Genomic DNA, 18,513 nt, shown 5'->3' with positions numbered 1-18,513 from the left:
TCGGCCCGTGCTCGTACGCGTACTGCGTCCAGGCGTTCTTAAGATACCCGCGATACGTTTGAACGTAACTCTCCCGTGGCCGCGAGTGGGTCTGAACGGACCGACAAATCAGCCTCCTCTCGACGTTCTCGAAGCCCTCGTCCGCGTTCACGAGCTGCAAATAGCTGTCCCGGCAATCGTTCGAACCTCTGTCGCATAATTCCCGCGCGGCGCCCACCGCTGTTCCAGGCAACACGATTTCAATCTCGAACGGCTGCCTCGTGACGGCGACGCGAGCCTCGTCCACTTCCGATTCGCTGCCCAGCGATCCCCAGGACTTCGCGGCCGTCTTCCTCGTTTTGCCGATCACCCTGTCCCAGATAGCTCTCGTGACGATCCTGTTCCGTTCGACGACGACGCGTCTCGCGGCCACCGTCAGACAGATTGCGAAGTCTTCCGAGAACAGCCGGTCCGATGCATAGCCGACGAGAAACGCGTCGGCTTCGTAGGCCGCGATCCTGTCTCTGAACGATGCCAACGGGGACGTCGATAGCTTGGCGACTCTCGCGACGGCCGCTCTGTCTACGTACGCCCATGGGTATTCCAGGAACACGTGTTCTCCGACCACGCAACCCAGTTCCCGTTGTGTCCCGGTGTCGAGCTTCACGCGTTCCACATCTTCGATATTTTCGGCGAGCAGCGTCCACCCCAGCGGACACTTAACCCCCTTTCGCGTCATCTCAACCGCGCTCGCCGCCGCCACCGCCGCCGTCGTCGTCGTCGACACGCCACGTTCGCGAGCATCGATCAAACTTTCCCGCAACCCGGCGCGGCCGTTTTCGACCTATCAGAATTTCGCTGGCCGCGCTTCGAATCGCGGAAAGAGATATTCGACCGTACCGGAAATCGACACGGTCGATTAACCCTATCCGGTAAATAAAATCTCTCAAAGTGATTTTCTGTTTCGGACGTTGCGCGCGCCCGTGTACGCCGTTATGCATGCATGCGCGCGTGCATGCGTTCGAGCGGGTATCGTGTGCATTAGACGTTGTGCACTGCACATTAGACGCTGTACATTATACATTATACATAAAGTATAGGAGAGATAGGAATGCGCGGAGGGGTAAATGGGCGCGAAAGTGCGAAGGATCGGAACGCCGGGGACTGTGCACCGGAGGAAGAATTCTACTTTCACCGATCGAAAACGTCGTCGACCGGGCGCTTTTTAGCGTTTAACTAAGAATTCCCGAGCGCCTGATAACTTTCTCGCGCTATCGCGCGAGTTATTAATACTCGCGGCGACGGGGACCGGTGCCAGGTAGACGAGATTCGCACGGAAAGCAATGTTAATCGACGGATCGTTGTCTTGCAGATGCAACTCAGTCCTTGTTACTCGTTTCGCGAAGCTTTCTCGTAATTCGAAATACTGCGTCGGTCGACGTTTCGATCACGACTGGTTTTGCACGCGAACGACGGCTTGCTAACGGTACGCGTCACACACGCCTGACAAATGAAACACCTGATAAGAGAGGAGTATTCTTCTCCTCGTGTTGCGATAGCGGCTACCCGTCCCGCGTTGCAATTAGACGAGGAACGAGAAATAGCGAGGAATCGCGAAATAACTTTGCGAAAGATAAATACAGGCTTCGGACCGTAGACCGGTGTTCTACATTCTACATTATTCATGGGAGGGGAACGGTCCGCGGCTGTGTGCCGGGTGTTGTGTCAGCTCGGCGCGCGACTTCCAGCGCGTGATATTACATAAAATATACGTGTACGTGTGCTGCTCGCCGCGGAAGTGTGCGACTTGTCCAAATGACTCGAGTATTTTTCAGACGTCGGTCCGACCAGTTTGACAGATAATGAGTAAACAAAAATTTGTTTGGATTGCGATTGTGCTGGGTTGATAACGAAATTCTGAAGTCATGCTTTTTCGAACATTTCTTGAAACAATTCTTGCTTATTAATTTTGTAGGAAACTAGTCGGACCAGCTTTTTAAGAAAATTCAAGTCATTTGTAGCAATTTGAAAGACGGTTGCACCGTTCGAAGTGCTATCAGCATACTTTCCGCGGCGAGTGTATCCACATATATAACACGCCCATGGCGCACGTACGCGTTGTATCAACGACCGTAGTAACGATGCCGGTCGGGAACGTCCTAATCCCATTCACTTCGACCGGTAAACATGGAATCGATGAGCGGCGAACGGAAACGCATCAGATCGTATCGGTGGAATTCTAACGAAACGTTTATTCGGTTGTAGGATCGCTTCGAATTCCAACGGTATCGCCGCGACAACATCGGCGTGCTGTCGAACTGGTGAATTCTAAAGGAAACGAAAGAAAATCTAAAATTAGCACAGACCGTTCGAAGTGTAAGACAGTATAGGGGTACTCCTGAAAACGTCGAACGCCATCGAGGTATTCGACCGAGGAAAACCCCCATTAACAATCATACGACAAGATCAATTTGGGCCCTGAATATATAAATATTGTCATTTGACTGATAGTCTTTGACAATTAATTGAAATTGTCAACAATTTGTCTGTAAAAAATCTCTTAAGAGCGTAGAAGAGATTAGAATAGAATGATAAATGATTCTAAGCATATTAAGTTACATTTTTGTCAAAAATTGTTCGCTGTTCGAGGGTTAATGGGAATGCCGCGCGAAATAGATTCCCACCTCGCGTACGCGGAGGGTATGCCGAGTTAAACTCGTCCGGATTATTGGACAATTGCTGGGGAGGGAAGAGCAGACATATCACGGAAACAACAAGGTGACCCTAATTTTGTGAATGATCGTCCGTGTGCCGATCTCTCGCGTCGGCCGTCGTCGAGTTTTTGCAACGTACGCGGGATGCGGAGGAATGAAGCACGCTTCGGACGCTGCCTTGGAATTGGTATGAAAACGTCCGCAAAGATCTGTAACGCGAGCTGATACGAGGACCTCGTATCATAGATCACGGATCCCGTATCCGGACGATGGAAACCGCTTAGCCGGCAGCAGCACAGAAAATCGTACGAACACGCTCGAGCACCGTGGAACGTGACTCGAAGAGAAACCTTGCGACTTACGGCAGCCCACATGGCACCGTTTATGAGCGCGGTTACTAAGCAGCTACCGGTTACAACCTACGCCGATAACTCGCGCAGTTAAGTCCATTTTCGCGACGGATCGTTCTTCATTCAATCGATTAGGATTAACGGGCTACCCCGTCGCGCCGCGGTCGAACGCGTTTCTTCATCGACGGATGCGTGTCTGAGAAGATCCATGTCGAGGTCTGCGCGCGAACGACACGCGTCCCGCCGTTTCACCGTCGAGATCTTCGGACTCTGGAGATTCTAAATGCGAGATCGTTTAAGAAACTGAACGGCGACGATACGGAATACAATTATGTCGAGCCGGTGACGTAACCCCAGACCTGAAACAGCGATGACTCTCTTACTCGCGTCAGACATTATCTCAACATTCCAAAAATAAAATTATTTACAACCGATCCATCCTTTCGCTTTATCTGCGAACTTGCCGAACTACTTCGACGGAGAACGAGGAAAGTACGTCGTCGAAGTATTCGCCGGCCGATAATGGGACAACAGCGACGAGAACACCGAAAGCTATACATACATCGTCGGAAAAGACGAACCGAATAAATAGCAGCGTATCGATCGGCTCGCGTAAATCGGACGGCTTGATACCGATTCGAGAATAATTGGCTAACCAACGGCAGGATCTACGCTGCTTTTGACGTGTTGCAATTTTCGTTTCTCTTCGAACAGATCTCTCCCGTTTTATCCGGAGATCGGTTGCCTGTGCAATTCTCCGAGTTAGAGTTTGACCGCGACTGCGATATCGCGAGCGCGCAATCGCGATGAAATATGCGCCGTTTATAGAAATAGCCGGCCGATTAGCAATTCAAATCGGCGTTAAATAAGGTTACAGATTTTACGTCGCTGTGTGTTTTTTTGCGCCGGCTCGAACCTGTCCGCGTGAATACGACGCGCGTGAAACGTACGGGAACCGTAGCGTATCGACGACGCTCGCCTATTCTTGCGGCAAACGTTGCGCCGCGAAAATTATTTGTCCGTCTCGTCTCGATGCGGTAGGACTGTTGCTATGAATCATCGTGTTTGTCCGCGGCAACATAGCCATTCATAAGCAGAGTACAACCTATTTTATCTCTACTCCCACGTAATTTCCTTCTTTACTCGTTTGCGTCATTCCGCGGGAGACGAGACGGGAACCAACTATGACTGACTGCATGCGTGACCAATGGCTGCGAAACGCGCGAACAATACAATGCCGCGGGGCAATTGATAGATTAACGATTTCCCGAACGTAATCTGATCGTTTCTAATCAATCAATCGTATCGCCGTGTCGCGACAGACGAAAACAATTTCACCGTGCTTGGAAACGGGATGTATCGACTCGAAAATACCGCGGCTGTTCCACGCTCGCGAGGCGCGGTTTGTCCTTGCGTACAAAAGCACTCGCGTGCAATTAACTGTGGTGCATAACTTGTTGCACCAGCCGATATGCTTCGTGGCCAGCCTACACACCATAAGAACGCATGGCACAACGACTCGAGGAACGCTCGTAGTAATCGCCATTGCGCAATTCCCCCGGAGCCGTTGCGTTCCGTCTGGCGTGGTCAAGAAAATCTTCTGCGTGTCCGAGGGAAAAGCAAACGAGTAACGAGGCGATCCACCGAATAGGAACAGTGCTTTCTAGGATCACGCGTCCCGCCGTGAAATACCACAGCCGCGAACGCGAAGCAGCGTGACAAGATAAAACGTTCGAGAAACGCTCGTCTTCGAGCGATTATTAATCCGCGATCGCGAAATTACGCTCGTCGGAATTACACGTCCAGAAAAATGCGCGTAACTTTCGCACGTGTGTTCTTCTGGTTTTCGCACGGCCTATTATACCGACTATTGTTAGCCGGGAGAAATACCGCGTCCGGATTACCCTGACCGAAATCGGCGAACCCTTCGTTCCCGCGCAATACAGGAGGCGCATAGTTAAGTTGCATACGTATTCGACCGATGCGCGACCGAGAACCCGAACGTGACCGGGGTTATTAAGATCGATCCGTTTTAAAGAACGCTTCCGTATGAAAAGGCGAACCATTTAGGAAGCCGGACGGGGCACGAGTCGATTTCCTGACCGAGCAGGAAAAGGGGTGCGGCGAAGGTGCTCCTCCATTTATCGCTCTACAACCGCACCATTGACCATGGGATTCCAACTTTCTCGCAGCGCATTAAATAAACACTTTTCCGAATACTTTGGAGGTTCTACCAGGCCTGTAACATCGGCGACCATGAAAATCGTTTAGCTAGTTTAGAGTTCGCGTATAATGTACGTAATATAAAACTAAACCTGTACACTGCTCCAATACCTGTACACGAAGGCACGCATACGAGCGCATACGTACGTAGCCGGGAATAAATATGACGCGTGCTAGAGGCATGATACATAGAGCGTGTACACCGTGTATTATTATGCTCGCTGGATTATCGTGCCGTGCGCTTGTTAACCCTAACCAGCTGAAAATCTTGATGTTTCTTCGAATCCGAGCACGGTTAACGAGTAGCGTAGCCTCGAGGGGCCGCGGCACGGTATTTGTTCGCGAGATAAAAACGATAAGCGCGACATTTTCTTAAATATTGTCACGGCGATAATGAGAAACGTTTCGCATTTTAACCAAGGTCCCGACGATTTTAGCCGGTCTTGAACTAACGTCGAAATTCGATACGGCTTTACGGGCAACGACGAATAGAGCCGCGATAGCGGTAAATCGAAGAGGCAGCACTGAAAATGATTCGGAGAGAGGTCAAGGACACTTTGAATTCTTAATAAGACGATTCGATACCGTTGCCGCGGACACGACCGCGGCCACGGCCTCGCCGTGTGGCAGTAGGATGGAACTCCGAGTATGTGGGACGCCACGTATGGTCCCGGTCATCGGGATGAACATGTATGGCCATCGGACGTGGCTAGTTCATAGGAAGATCTGGCCGATCTGGCGTCGAAACTATGCCAACGCCGTCGTCACTGTGGATCGTTTTAATCGTTCTTTTCTTATTCATCGCGCGGCGTGATCATCCTTTCGAAAAGAACCGGTTCTTCCGTGTCGTCGAGACGGCCGATTTACGAGAAAATTCGTATGCCGCGGCTGATCCGCCTCGCGGGCCGATCGACACGGGAAAAACCTCGCGGCACGTTAATTGCGCGCACGTTGCGGGACACGCGAGTACGCGATCATAGAAATACATGGTTTCCGTCGAAGACCGTGCCCGGCCGTTCGAGGACAACAAAACTCTCATGAAATAACAGCGCGACGTATTTGATTTCCATCGGTGGGTAATTTAATCGGGCTGTTGCAAAGTCACCGTCGGGATTGGTCACGCATCCATTTTCCTATTTTTGCGCGCCGAGAGACCGCTAGTCGAAGGTCGGATCTCAGCGCGCGTCCGCGTCTCGTCAGATTCTCGTTTATCGTGCTCGCGCTATTTCCAGTGACACCATAAGGAACACCATCCTTATCTGCAACCGTATCTGCAAATTCTAGGCGTCCCCGCGCCGTTCCAAGTTTTCTCACGGTAATAATGTGTAACCGAGATATCGCTGTATTCGTCGCGTAAATCCTTGCACTGCCGGCTTCGAGTTCGGCCGAGCCGACAGGAACTTTTTCTCGGTTCTATCGATCGAAAGTAACCGCCGTCTTAGTTGCGGCAAATAAACGACCGAACGTAGCCGGGCGTGTCTTTGGCTGCACGTGCGTGAACCAGAGAGAAACGATGCTTACCGATGCTGATCGCATAACGGTATCCACGATTTCGTCGGGCAACAACAAGGCAGAAGCTTCGGGCTAGAAAGACCGTACAGTGCCCTTCATAACGAAACGCCGAGAATACCGGAGTCTCACGGGATCGGTACCGTCAGGTGGTCAACGGAAGCTGCCCCGTGATTTCTGTATCTCGCTTAGGGACAGATTTTCCAGAGTTCGCTCAAGGGGGTTACCGTTACGTGGTTAGAAGCCGTTGCGAGCAGGTTCAACGTCACGATGCAAACCATGCGATCTGTAACTATACGTACGCTTACGCTTGGCTCCTTCGCAGAAGATATCGGGTGCCGAATGCTTAGCGCTTACCAATCAACGTTATTAGCATCGAATGAAAAACCAGAGTCTTGCGCTGCGCGACGTCACCGTTCCACTCGGCAGATCGCGAGCGTTCCGAAAACACGCGCGTTTAAAATAACAATGCCGCATGAAAGATGCCGCGGGGAGGGTCTTGGCGCCAAGAACAACGATGACCGTGTGCCAAAATTCAATTCGATACACGGCACCATACGAAACAAGAGCACAACTCTTCCATCGAGGAAACGTTTTAGGTCAATTATCGCGAGCGATATGCAGATCGACGGAGCGGTGCGAATTATGTAATTTTTTGGAGAACGTGCGCTATGCGACTGTTTGGGATAATACGGAGCGTAATAAGTAGGCTCGATTCGATCGCGAGATTGCTTATTAGGACTAATGTCGGTGTCGCGTAATATTTTTGAATGTCCAATTCGTCACGCAATCAAAACTCGGTTTATCGTATCATCGAATATACACACCGGAAAAAAGGTTCTAAGGTAAGATAACGCGACCGCAACTCACCACTTGCACTAACTTAATCATGCCGGGTATGGTCCTGAAGTAAGGAATGTTCAATCTAATGTCGGGCAAAAGTGTCGATTGACCCGGTTCCGTCTTGACCGTGGGCACTTGTCGAGGATTGTTGCTTGCGTTGTTGCTTGAACCGTCCATTGTTACCGCAGTCTCGGACATCATGTTACGTTTCCTCGCAGGCTAATCTACCCGCAGATTCGGACGAAGAAGAAGATGAAGACGAAGACAACGATGTGTATTCGTCGGTGAAAGGCACCTGTAGAACGCAAGGCACCACTAGAAAACGACGAGAAGGGAACCGGTACTGGCAAAACCGACTCCAAAACACCTGTTGGTTCACCACGGCCCGCACGCAGGCCTCACCACTGAATACTACCTACGTATTAACCAACGACCCGCTATTCCCCCACCGTAATCTATTTTCCCCTTCCTTACCGAATTCCTTCCTCAACTTGTCAACTATCAAGACGAAGCGCAAGAAACCAATCGCCACGTTCTATACGCTGTCCGGTTCTCTCGTTCCTTCCGTTTCTTCAGTTTCCTCCATTCTTTCGTCACCTATTTGAACAGATATTCGAGATATTAATCTTCCGTCAAACTCGCAGTGAATTATATTATAAAACGCAAGTTACATTAAACGTGCTGTCTCGTATTCGAAACGAATTTATATCGTGTCCCCTACCAATCTTCCTTCATTCGAATTCCATTTCCTCTCCTTTTGTGCGACAACTATCCGGTATGATTTATCTTAGTAATATTATTGTAAAACGAAGAGATTTTGCGAAGCAGCGTTTGAATTTCAAATTGTTTCGCGGGGTTCGGGACAGCGGAATCTAAGAGGACAATTGATTGGTGCACGATATCCCGATGGCGGCCATCCTGTCACATGGTTGCAGCTTCGAACCAATTGTTCTTTTGCGGTAATACATCATAGAAACCATCTCGAACCAATCGTTTCACCGTTCCAAGGGAAATGTCTTTGATAGCGTTCTACTTCCCGGATCGTTTACTCATTGTTCGAAGCTTATCAGTGGTGTATTTCCAGGGATCTTTCCAACGTCTATAAGTTTTGCAACTTGTTTCTTCTTGCACGAGACAGCGCAATCTTGATCGAAACTCTTTTACGTCGGGAAACAACTGTGGTAGTTTAGTCGTTGCGTGCAAAAGGTATAATTCTGAATTTTGTTCGTAAGCTTGTCGTGTTTACGCAAAGTATATCTGTGTATTAAATGTCCAGCAGATTCATCGCATTGGTATGCAGGCGATCGTTGACTGAATTTCATCTTATTTCATTTATTTTGCGTCTATTGCATGTATTCGTGCTCACTCTATTATAACGCTTCTGTTACATATTGTAATAAATAAATGTACACCACTTTCGCTTATTTCTTTATTTCTTACCTACTAAACACATGTCGATATAATCAAGTGTAACAATATTATATGTACATAAATTACATTTATATACTTTCAGAAGAAGTGTAAAAATGTCTCTATATCCTACCCTCGAGGACATGAAGGTGGACCAAATGATGAAGGTATACTATTGTACTTTAAATTAAATTATGGCATTGCAACTTATGTTCTTTACTTACAGGTCCAACAGCAAGTCGAATCACAGTACAATGTTCCATCGGTGCCACAAATACAGAGTGTTCCCTCGATGCCACAAATGCAGACTGCCCCATCTGCACCTCCCTTTAGCTCATCCATGATATTGTATCCTTCCTTGGGAGAATATATGGGATTGGAATTCACCAAGGAAGTGATAGAACAGAACATGCCTGAATACGCTCTTACAACTAGTCATGTAAATGTAAGTAACACACATGATCTTTTGGATCAGGAATATCTGAAAAATTAATCACATGTTTTAGATGACAGTCAATGTACCTGAGACATCAGGGGCTCTTTCTGGTATGGTTGCACCATTATCTGGCCAGTCTGTAGGATTACAGAGGGCAAATGTTACGCATGGCATAAGAGAGGTAGCTAATCCCTAAGTTTAAATATACTGCAGATGTTCGAGGCTTGGCTTAAAACTTAAAATACACTCTAATGCTGTTTTAGCTAACACTATGCAAAGATCAAGATGGTAAAGTTGGTCTGAGGGTGCACGCTGTGAACAACGGTATTTTCGTGTGTCTCGTAAGTCAAAATTCTCCTGCTGCACTCGCCGGTTTGCGATTTGGCGATCAAATATTAAGTATCAACGATGTCTCCGTCGCTGGATACACAATGGAACGAGTCCACAAACTGTTGCGTGATGCCGACATTAACGGCATCAGGGTAGTACTGCGTGATAGGTTGGTTTATTTCCATTTTCAAGTAAAGCAAGTAGCATTAAGATTGCTGACATGAGTTTACGTTCTATTTGTTCTAGACCATTCGAAAGAACACTAACTATGCACAAAGATAGTTCAGGTAATATCGGATTTCAATTTAAAAATGGCCGAATAATTGCCCTGGTTGAAAACTCTTCTGCTGCGCGAAATGGCCTCTTAACGGATCAACAAATACTTGAAGTTAACGGAAAGGTATAATACCACGAATTTCTCAATTGGTGTTACGCAATTATTATTTTTCGATTTTACGTTTTAGAACGTTGTTGGTCTAAAAGACAAGGAGATTACGGCAGAGATTAAAAATGGCGGAAACATTATTACGATAACCATCATACCATCCTATATCTACGATCATATGATTAAAAAGTGTGTACAGTTGCGATGTTTAACCTAATCGACGAAGATATAATGTACTAACTTAACATAATTCATTTCAGAATGAACCCCAGTCTGTTGAAAACCTTTATGGACCATTCCGTACCGGATGATCAAGGTAGATTGTATTCGTTCTTCTAAACTTAATACATCAAGGATCCTCGTATTTGATCAATTTCTATTTTGAAATTCAGAATATTTAGATTTGATCTCGGTCTCGATATAACAAGCACTGCGTATACAATAGTCGTACACTCGACACTAACGCGACTATGAACGATCTAAAAGAACAAAATGACCAATGATATTATTTGCAGTCCCGTATTTTATCACGCATTTCTATTCATTTATTTCTTGACATGCACAAATTTTAATTATGAAAAAGAACATTATTTATTGACACAAAGTTAAGTATTTACATTCTACAAATAACTTTGCCAATATATTGTTACCTATATACGATATAGATTTACAATTATTTATAAAACCACGTAGCTTTAATCGATCACGTGTTAGAGACAAATTTACAAGGTATAATTAAATTTAAAATCATGTGCCCAAATAATATAAGTTATATTACTTAAAAAATTTCTATAACGTTAATAGTTTTACATATGTTTTTATTTTGTAAATAATTATGTAGCTCGTTTATCAATGTTATCACGATTTTTACTTTACGGTAATCAATGAACGTTCTAGATGTTATATTATATTAGTAAGTTTTATATTCTTCTTCCCCGCTAATGTGCCGTGCCAACAATTAACGACTGTAAGTTATATAGTTAGGTGGTTAAGGTTGAAATAAAATGTTGTACACAAATGAGTATTGAGGAAGAATTGTTCGTACCCCAAAGTCATCGCGTTATTATATTCAATGTTTCGACAATGTCTAGTAGAGTAGTAGAAGTTATACCTTCTCGGCATCTCGTCTATAGTTGTCCCGAGCATCGATCGATGACAATTATTAGCTTGAATGATTAATTAGTGTTCGTAATTAAAATAGGAAGGGTCTCCTTCCTTGAAACACTTGGCGCTATTTCTTTTTCTCAACGGTTACAACTACGGTGGCAGCACTGTTGTTAGCCATCAAATCGAGACCAAAAAAATGACGCATGAGCCGTATAAATGATCTGTCACGCGCAGGTTTACAATTCCAAGATGGCAGTTTTGTTTTAGTTTTCGTCTGGATTGGTCGTGTAGAGTAACAATTATCAAAGTGACATGTAACAGTAAATAACAGTATCATGAATACAAAGTTTGATCGTGTCGTCGAAGAATTATTGTACCAGAGTTACTTTGGGATAAAGGAACTTCTTGTCATTTATGTAAACCCGAGTACTTGAAGGTACCATTAGGCAGCGAGTGACATAAATGCGCTCTGCGATTAGTGTTATTTTGTCGAGCCCGGTACCCGACAATAAAATGTCTCATCCTGACTACGAGCAAACCGCTCACGACCACGCAGCTTTGCTTTTATTGTTAAGACCAATCGGTGCGCAAATCAAGCCGAAAACTGTTACTAGGTTATGCGAAAGGATCACTAAGGCAGGCAGTCGATTTACTGTGGTCGATTCGTCCGGTGGTACGCGGGAAATCCTTGCCAGATTCGTCAAGGATCATCCCGTTGAAAACAACGACTGGGGTGACTTCCAAACACACCGAAAATTACTGGGGTTAATTACTTTTGGAAAATACGACAATCAAGCGGAATTAAACGAATTATGTAGAATTCACGAAAGTCTAAAAGTAAAGTACACCGCCACTCTGTACGATTCCCGTGTCATACTTTTCGGTCCAACCGAATCAAATAATATACATGAACCACCACCCTCGTTCAGCACTCCGTCAAATTTTAAAACGCGTGCCGTATTCTATGGTGATGAGATGTGTCCTGATCTAGAGGTTCATATCATGGAATGTCTGAACTCTTTATTCTGGATTTTGGAGTCGAAAAGGCTAGAGAGATCCAGGGAAAAAATAGATAGAGTTTCTCTTTTATTAGCTCCATTTGAGAAAAAAGATTTCATAGGATTGGATCTGGAGTCTAGAAACAATAGAAAGAGATGTGTTGGCCGTATGTTCAAACATCTAGGCGACTTATGTTTACAAGCTGGACTTCCTGCAGATGCTCTGAGCTATTATAATAATTCAGCCAGCACATTGCAAGCAGTCAATGATTGGCTGTGGCTAGGAGCGGCGTTTGAAGGCTTGTGCGCCGCATCCGCTTTAGTATTGTATCCAAATATGTGCAGAAGTCTTCCATTACAAAGAAACTCTTCCCTTCAGGAAGGAAGTCCAGGTAAGCAAAGGTATGTATAGGTATATTCAAGCCGAATCAATAAATGGTAACTGTGCAATTCTCTTTGAGGGAATGTTAATGGATTATTTTATATAGAAGGGGCTCACAGGCTGTTACTGCATTACCATCGCCGCCCGCTATAGAAGTGGGAAAAACTAATATGCCGCATATTTTGTTACCCGATGAAATGTCCAAAAAGTACCGCGAAGCAATAGTTCACTATAGCAAATATCAATACGCTGGTATAATCGAAACGGAAGCCAGTTTTAAGGCCACGAGAATTTCGATAGAGCAAAACTGTACTTTACAGGCTGCCTCGTATTTAAGCAACGTTGTACTTATAAATTTACAGTTAAGCGAACAGGAAAAAGTATGTAGCACAAGCAAACGGACCGACTTAATCATTACGTGGAATACAATTAAATGGATCCCATATTACAGATCGATCGATTTACAACATTATCGGATTTATACATGAGCTTTGGTTTCATAAGAAAAGCGGCGTTTTGCTTAAGATTGGCTGCAACGCGCCACGTATCTCAAAATAATCCGAATCCTGATTGGCAACAGTGTTATAATTTAATGCTGCAAGCAACAACTGGATTTAAACTGTCTTTAGATCCTGTTGATATGTCTCCCGGTAATTAATACTTTTTTCTAATTCAGAATCAAATGAATCAATTTTTAGAGATACTTTATTCCTATAGATACCCACAAGGGTTGGCCGTTTATCCAAATTAAAATGATAAACGATCTCGTTGCTGCCGCTAATCGTATGGGCAATCCAGCATTGGCAACGAGACACGTTACATTTTTACTTCAAACCATGTACAACTATTTGACACCGAGCGAACGAAGAGAGACCGCTTTGCAGCTTCAGAACATCTCTCAGCAATGCGAAGGTGCTCCGGTGCCTCTCGTAAGTAAGGAATTCGGGAAACTTCGTGGTAGGAAGAAAGTAGAGAAGAATTAAGGTCTTCTGATAGGTTTTAGATAGCGGAACGGTCATACCACCTGCTAATTTAACGAATATACCGAAAACGAAATCGTTCGTTTTAAAGAATATGCAACCGCATCTTCAGCCCCAGAAGATTGAAAGGGTCAAGGAAGACCACGGTCCATTTTTATTCACGCCGATTAATTTCGGTTCCTTAGAGAGGAAAAACACGTCGAAGAGTAAAGTTGGTGCGTTCTGGTCTCGATTGTACACGGTTCAATACACGCGGAATGCATAACTCAATCGAACGATTACAGATTACCTGTGGGTGGAGGGTGACATCTGCGAAGTATCGATGCAGCTGATCAATCCGCTTCCGTTCGAGTTGCACGTCTCCAATATGAGACTTCTCACGAATGGGGTTGTATTCGAGTCAATTCCGGAAAGTATTACGCTTCCTGCTGAGTCAGGACCAATAGCGGTAACACTGGCAGGCAGACCTAAAGAGGTCGGTGATTTGGAGATCCTTGGTTTCAGTACTCATACATTAGGGGTGAAATCGAACTGTAGATTACGATATATGGAGGGAATGCCGCACCCTCAATACACTGTTGAAGTTGTTCCAGCTCTGCCAAGAATAGAGGTAGCTACAAGTTTACCTCAAACGGCAAGTTTCAGTTCCGGCGATAACATTGTAACTAGCGCGAGTACATCTTTATACGGTGGCGAGAGGTATACATAATAGTATTAAGCAATAGTTTACGTTGGAACAATATGCAGGGAGGTACGAAGGAGCTGTGGTACATTTCTGTATTTTCGCTGCAGTGCCGAATGCACCGTGACCATTACAAATAGCGGACAGGTTCCTATCGATACTATCGAGTTATCGGTGCAATCCACTCTGGACACTGCCACGGAAAACAAGATCTTCAAATGGAACGATGAAAACTTGAGGAAGCAATTGCCTCTTCAGCCTGGGGTTAGCGCGAGTCTGACCTTATATTTGCACGCTGCTACTGATTTTATAGCACCCACGTCTCGCAATGGTAATAGTATTATCGAGGATAGTGCTAGTATGATAGTGTACGTATTTTAATTATACGTATATTTCCTTTAGATATTACTAGCAGTACCTATCTCAGTCAACCAAGCAGTTTAATGTCTCAATCCGGTCACAGTTCTTTACCATCTAGATTAAGTTCTCCGTCGCATACGAAGAGGCAGTCCGAGTTGACTTCCTCGTTCAGATCGGGCTTCAGTTCTCAGTCTGGTCATTCATCTCTACCAAGTTCGCGTTTGTCGAAGTTGGCAGTGCCATTACACGCTTCAAATGTCATCGAGGGACAGCTGAAGATTAAATACTCTGGTGGGGCTGGTCTGCAGGCCGGTTATTGTCGCACCTCGTCCGTTTTTGTAACTATAGAAATGTTGCCCAGCGTGCAGATCACAAACTGGGACGTGCTTCCAGCAGAAACGTAAGTGGTTGCAACGTGGAAACGATGCTTTAACGCGTATCGCTAAAAGTTTTCGAAACATGTTTCCAGGCCGTCGCAATTTTATCTTGTACTAGACCTGACGAATATGACCAATCATGAAATGGAATTGCACTATACGCAAACGAAATGTATATACATGGAAGGCAAGGAGCCGTGTAGAATACCAGTACCGGTCGATCGATGTCCGCTCAACAAATTATCCATGGTAATAAAGGATTTCCTGCGCACGGTTGTTTCCGCATACAACGCTTACATAGTATACAGTTCGCTTTTCGTTTGGATCGCAGTTAAACGGAGCCGGCGACATTGTAGAACTACAAAAGGTCTGTTCCGAACACATCGCCTCGTTGGTTGATCTACGATGGCAATTATTAGGTACCGACGCTGTCGGGAAAGCGTCCCTTTCTGGAATCACACTTACGCAAGACATGTTGGATCTCGTTCGAATGAGTCCTTTGCAATGGGGTACATCTTCAAATAATTATAGATTTATTAGTATGCATGATTTTCGCTAGTCATTAAATTAACAGGGACGGTGCGCATCACTTTCAGAAATTAAAATAAACGACGCGATCGTGAAGGCGCAAGACGAACTCTCGTGCCATTTAGGCGAATGCGTGAACGTCGGCATAGGGATATGCAATGCTTTGGAACATCCCTTGAACGATCTTATACTATCTATAAACTTTTATCAAGATCACCATAACGGGGTGAACAACTATCAACTTGAAACGAGGCTGTCCATCGCTGGCGCGAATAAAGTTATGCTACCAGTCGTGAGTTATTTTCCTCTCGAAGAAATATACAGATCAATGTTCTATCTATGTGAAAAATGTTATTGTTCAGTTGCAGAAATACGGAAGAGTCTATCACGAATGTCGTGTAGTGTTCTTTACAGCAGGTCAGTACAAAATAGATATTCAATGCAGCAGCACAGAATCGGCTCCGAATACACCGGTGCTTTGCTCAGAATTAATTAATGCTGGTCACACGTGGCGTTACATACCGTCGATAGAAATAACTGTCGACGATTGTTAGCGTGTATACGGTAACCGAATCCGCGAATTTGTAATATTTGTAAAAAAGCAAGAAATAAATGTACCTATGCCTTGTTATAATTAATTGTGTAGAATATGCAATTCATTACGATGAAATCGAAGAATATTTTTAATTTCTCAAAGGGTTGCTTACAATAAGAAATTCATATTCAATTTCCGCTATGCGGATCGCTTGCTAAAAGGATTTACATTGAGATCATGTTAGCAACCTGATAAAGTTTAGATCTAATACTTTATTATTAAATAATACGTTTCGCGATATAACGCTCGAAGGTACGAATTTATACTATCAGATCTTTTGTTTTTTCCCTAAAGGAATCATTTCCATCTCTTGCAAATTTCTTCGGAATTTTTTGTAAAATACGAGTACATCCGAATGGGCCCATACCTGTTGACTATTAAATTCTAAGACCCGCAGAGATTGCAAACTTTGTGCCCTAGACAATGCTACGTAAGATTGACCAGCATCGAAAACTCTCGATAAACACATTTCTACACAGTCCAAAGTTAGACCCTGACTCTTATGAATGGAAAAGGCCCATGCTAGTCTCAGTGGAATTTGCTTTCTTTGAACAACAGCACCCGACGTAGTTCTTAAATTCCATTTCTCTAGTTTTGTTTGATAGGGAGCACCGGATTTAAATTGAACTACCGGCGCACCGTTCTCAAAATTAATGACTACGCCTCTCGCTCCATTTACTAAACCACCCGATACATTAATATTTTTTAAAAGCATTACTTGAGCCCCTACTTTTAATACAAGTTTCCCAGGAACAGTCAATTGTTTATCTAATGTCTGTGTCATGGATGGATCAGAGTCCTGAGCTACATACGTTTTAGATTCACTTTTCAGCTCGTTCAATTGAAATTCGTTAATTTCTTCTGCTTCTCTTACATGTGAACATAGTCTGGTTGCTAAAATTCCATTATCCTCTATCTTTTGTTTAGCTGTAGCTTTAAGGGTTGCCACCATGCTGTCCGTAACTCTACCTATTCTTATACTATTTAAAATATTGATAAATTCGGGATCACTTTGTCTATGGACGGTTCTCAGTTCGAAATTGAAGTGCACACATTTTTCCCACGTCTCGCTCTGAAAACAAAACTTTATGTCCTTTTCCCTCGAACCGACGGGAGGTAACTGGAAGAAGTCTCCGCATAAAATTAATTGCATTCCGCCGAATGGTCGTTCGTTTCTTCGGATGAACCTAGCGACAGCCTCTATCTTATCAAAATAAGCCGCGTCTACCATGGAAATTTCATCTATAATTAAATGCTTGGTTTTCCTCCATATACTCATACAATTTCTAGTAGCCATTTGGTAACATCTATCTAAATTTCCAGTGCCCAGACCAATTCCGGCGAATTGATGCAAAGTAATTCCACCGATGTGGCAAGCAGCGACACCGGTACTTGCTGTAGCCATCGTAACATCTGGGGGTAGAGCCGCCAGAATTTTCTTCAAGAGGAACGACTTCCCAGTTCCCGCGCTGCCAGTAAAAAATATATTTTTACCAGCAAGAACTGCTTCCAAAATTCTGCTCTGTTCTTCCGTCATCTTTTCGGTCGTCGGATTCGCGTAGAGCTTTTTCGCTTGGACAAGTTTCGGAGCGTTCTCATCGGTACGTTTCCTCTTCTTTACGTTGCTGGGCGACGGTGTGGTGACCGTCGCTCGTGACACGTTGATGGCTTTTTCTTTGGCCTTGTTTACTTCGGCGGACGTCGCAGGGCTGACATCCTGCACACCCCCGAATGTTTTATTAGAAAGCAATCTCTCCCTCAACGGGTTTTTTACCTTTTCGTCCGATTGGTTCGTTATCTTCACGTAGATCGTTTTCAGGAAACTGATCAGCTGTGTCGTCGGCGCATTCGATAAAAACAAGGTGCAGTTGTCATCTTTAAATTTAATAGAAGCTTTCCCTTCAGTCATAAATTTATTAAAAACGGAAATGGATTTTAGCAACAGCTTTGCCGTTGTGTTTCCCCTTTCTGCTTGTACTTCGATCATCATCTCACGAAAATTGTTACGGACCAAGCGTAGAGTCGCCGTTCGGTGATTGACCTTTTTTAGTATAGAACCTTGCGAGTTGGACCGTTCTATCGTCACCGAGCACGTTACCGAACAATTATCTTGATTCATGTTTACTTACTATAATAGCGTGCAGTTAGGCTGTTATCGTATAGACGGATTCTTCTTTAACTTTCTTCCGCACATTGGACGAGAATGCCGCGAGACTGTCCCGAAAGGATCGTACCTGTCGACTGTCGTGGTGAAACTAACATTTTGGCGGGAAGGAAGCCACGTTTCACAATGGTGGTAGGGAGTAGGGCGGCTTATTTTCCCCT

At 44.8% G+C, this 18,513-nt stretch overlaps 4 protein-coding genes across 9 annotated transcripts in view; 2 read left to right on the top strand and 2 right to left on the bottom strand.

Moving 5' to 3' along the window:
• Positions 1 to 7,255, bottom strand: part of LOC144467662 (uncharacterized) — a 13,059-nt gene extending 5,804 nt beyond the window's left edge. Inside the window, exons 1-2 of the mRNA XM_078176556.1 lie at positions 3,472 to 7,255; positions 6 to 3,402 (exon numbers count right to left, since the gene is read on the bottom strand). Coding sequence (XP_078032682.1) covers positions 6 to 718 — 713 coding nt within the window. The 5' untranslated portion in view covers positions 719 to 3,402; positions 3,472 to 7,255. The remainder of the gene's footprint in view (positions 1 to 5; positions 3,403 to 3,471) is intronic.
• LOC144478945 (syntenin-1) lies at positions 7,256 to 11,200 on the top strand. Of its 3 annotated transcripts, XM_078197342.1 has the most exons (10): positions 7,256 to 8,393; positions 8,485 to 8,577; positions 8,703 to 8,824; positions 9,132 to 9,195; positions 9,255 to 9,473; positions 9,535 to 9,645; positions 9,728 to 9,963; positions 10,041 to 10,194; positions 10,259 to 10,368; positions 10,440 to 11,200. In XM_078197342.1, exons 4-10 carry the CDS (start codon positions 9,145 to 9,147, stop codon positions 10,516 to 10,518), a joined length of 960 nt encoding a protein of 319 aa, XP_078053468.1. In that variant the 5' UTR covers positions 7,256 to 8,393; positions 8,485 to 8,577; positions 8,703 to 8,824; positions 9,132 to 9,144; the 3' UTR covers positions 10,519 to 11,200. The 3 variants fall into 3 exon arrangements, with proteins under 3 accessions (XP_078053468.1, XP_078053466.1, XP_078053467.1); XM_078197340.1 differs by having other exon boundaries at positions 8,485 to 8,824; XM_078197341.1 differs by having other exon boundaries at positions 7,256 to 8,577.
• A 347-nt stretch (positions 11,201 to 11,547) lies between these two features.
• On the top strand, positions 11,548 to 16,216 carry Brun (trafficking protein particle complex subunit brun). Of its 4 annotated transcripts, none has more exons than XM_078176794.1 (12): positions 11,548 to 12,686; positions 12,773 to 13,046; positions 13,118 to 13,316; positions 13,384 to 13,595; positions 13,663 to 13,861; positions 13,931 to 14,345; positions 14,439 to 14,659; positions 14,731 to 15,088; positions 15,158 to 15,314; positions 15,397 to 15,574; positions 15,662 to 15,885; positions 15,956 to 16,216. In XM_078176794.1, the coding sequence occupies exons 1-12, from the start codon at positions 11,749 to 11,751 to the stop codon at positions 16,145 to 16,147; spliced, it is 3,567 nt and encodes a 1,188-aa protein (XP_078032920.1). In that variant the 5' UTR covers positions 11,548 to 11,748; the 3' UTR covers positions 16,148 to 16,216. The 4 variants fall into 4 exon arrangements, with proteins under 4 accessions (XP_078032920.1, XP_078032922.1, XP_078032921.1 ...); XM_078176796.1 differs by having other exon boundaries at positions 14,439 to 14,696; positions 14,807 to 15,088; XM_078176795.1 differs by having other exon boundaries at positions 14,439 to 14,696; positions 14,792 to 15,088.
• A 238-nt stretch (positions 16,217 to 16,454) lies between these two features.
• Positions 16,455 to 18,372, bottom strand: Pif1 (Pif1 DNA helicase). The gene has a single exon (XM_078176380.1). The coding sequence runs from the start codon at positions 18,305 to 18,307 to the stop codon at positions 16,457 to 16,459; it is 1,851 nt and encodes a 616-aa protein (XP_078032506.1). The 5' UTR covers positions 18,308 to 18,372; the 3' UTR covers positions 16,455 to 16,456.
• Positions 18,373 to 18,513: the final 141 nt, after the last annotated feature.

This window comes from Augochlora pura, chromosome 3 (genome assembly GCF_028453695.1).
Source record: "Augochlora pura isolate Apur16 chromosome 3, APUR_v2.2.1, whole genome shotgun sequence".
Taxonomy (NCBI): Eukaryota; Metazoa; Arthropoda; class Insecta; order Hymenoptera; family Halictidae; genus Augochlora; species Augochlora pura.
Note: the sequence above shows the minus strand (reverse complement) of the source record. Positions and strands in the feature narration are given on the sequence as shown.

What these genes read in the sequence shown, in the direction of transcription:
- LOC144478945 (XM_078197342.1), top strand. Translation starts at nt 9,145, where the DNA reads ATGTCTCTATATCCTACCCTCGAGGACATGAAGGTGGACCAAATGATG. An exon ending in TTACAACTAGTCATGTAAAT is followed by an intron (nt 9,474 to 9,534) that starts GTAAGTAACACA and finishes CACATGTTTTAG; the next exon opens with ATGACAGTCAATGTACCTGA. An exon ending in TACTTGAAGTTAACGGAAAG is followed by an intron (nt 10,195 to 10,258) that starts GTATAATACCAC and finishes TTTACGTTTTAG; the next exon opens with AACGTTGTTGGTCTAAAAGA.
- Brun (XM_078176794.1), top strand. Translation starts at nt 11,749, where the DNA reads ATGCGCTCTGCGATTAGTGTTATTTTGTCGAGCCCGGTACCCGACAAT. An exon ending in GGAAGTCCAGGTAAGCAAAG is followed by an intron (nt 12,687 to 12,772) that starts GTATGTATAGGT and finishes TATTTTATATAG; the next exon opens with AAGGGGCTCACAGGCTGTTA. An exon ending in AAGGTGCTCCGGTGCCTCTC is followed by an intron (nt 13,596 to 13,662) that starts GTAAGTAAGGAA and finishes GTCTTCTGATAG; the next exon opens with GTTTTAGATAGCGGAACGGT.
- Pif1 (XM_078176380.1), bottom strand. Translation starts at nt 18,307, where the DNA reads ATGAATCAAGATAATTGTTCGGTAACGTGCTCGGTGACGATAGAACGG.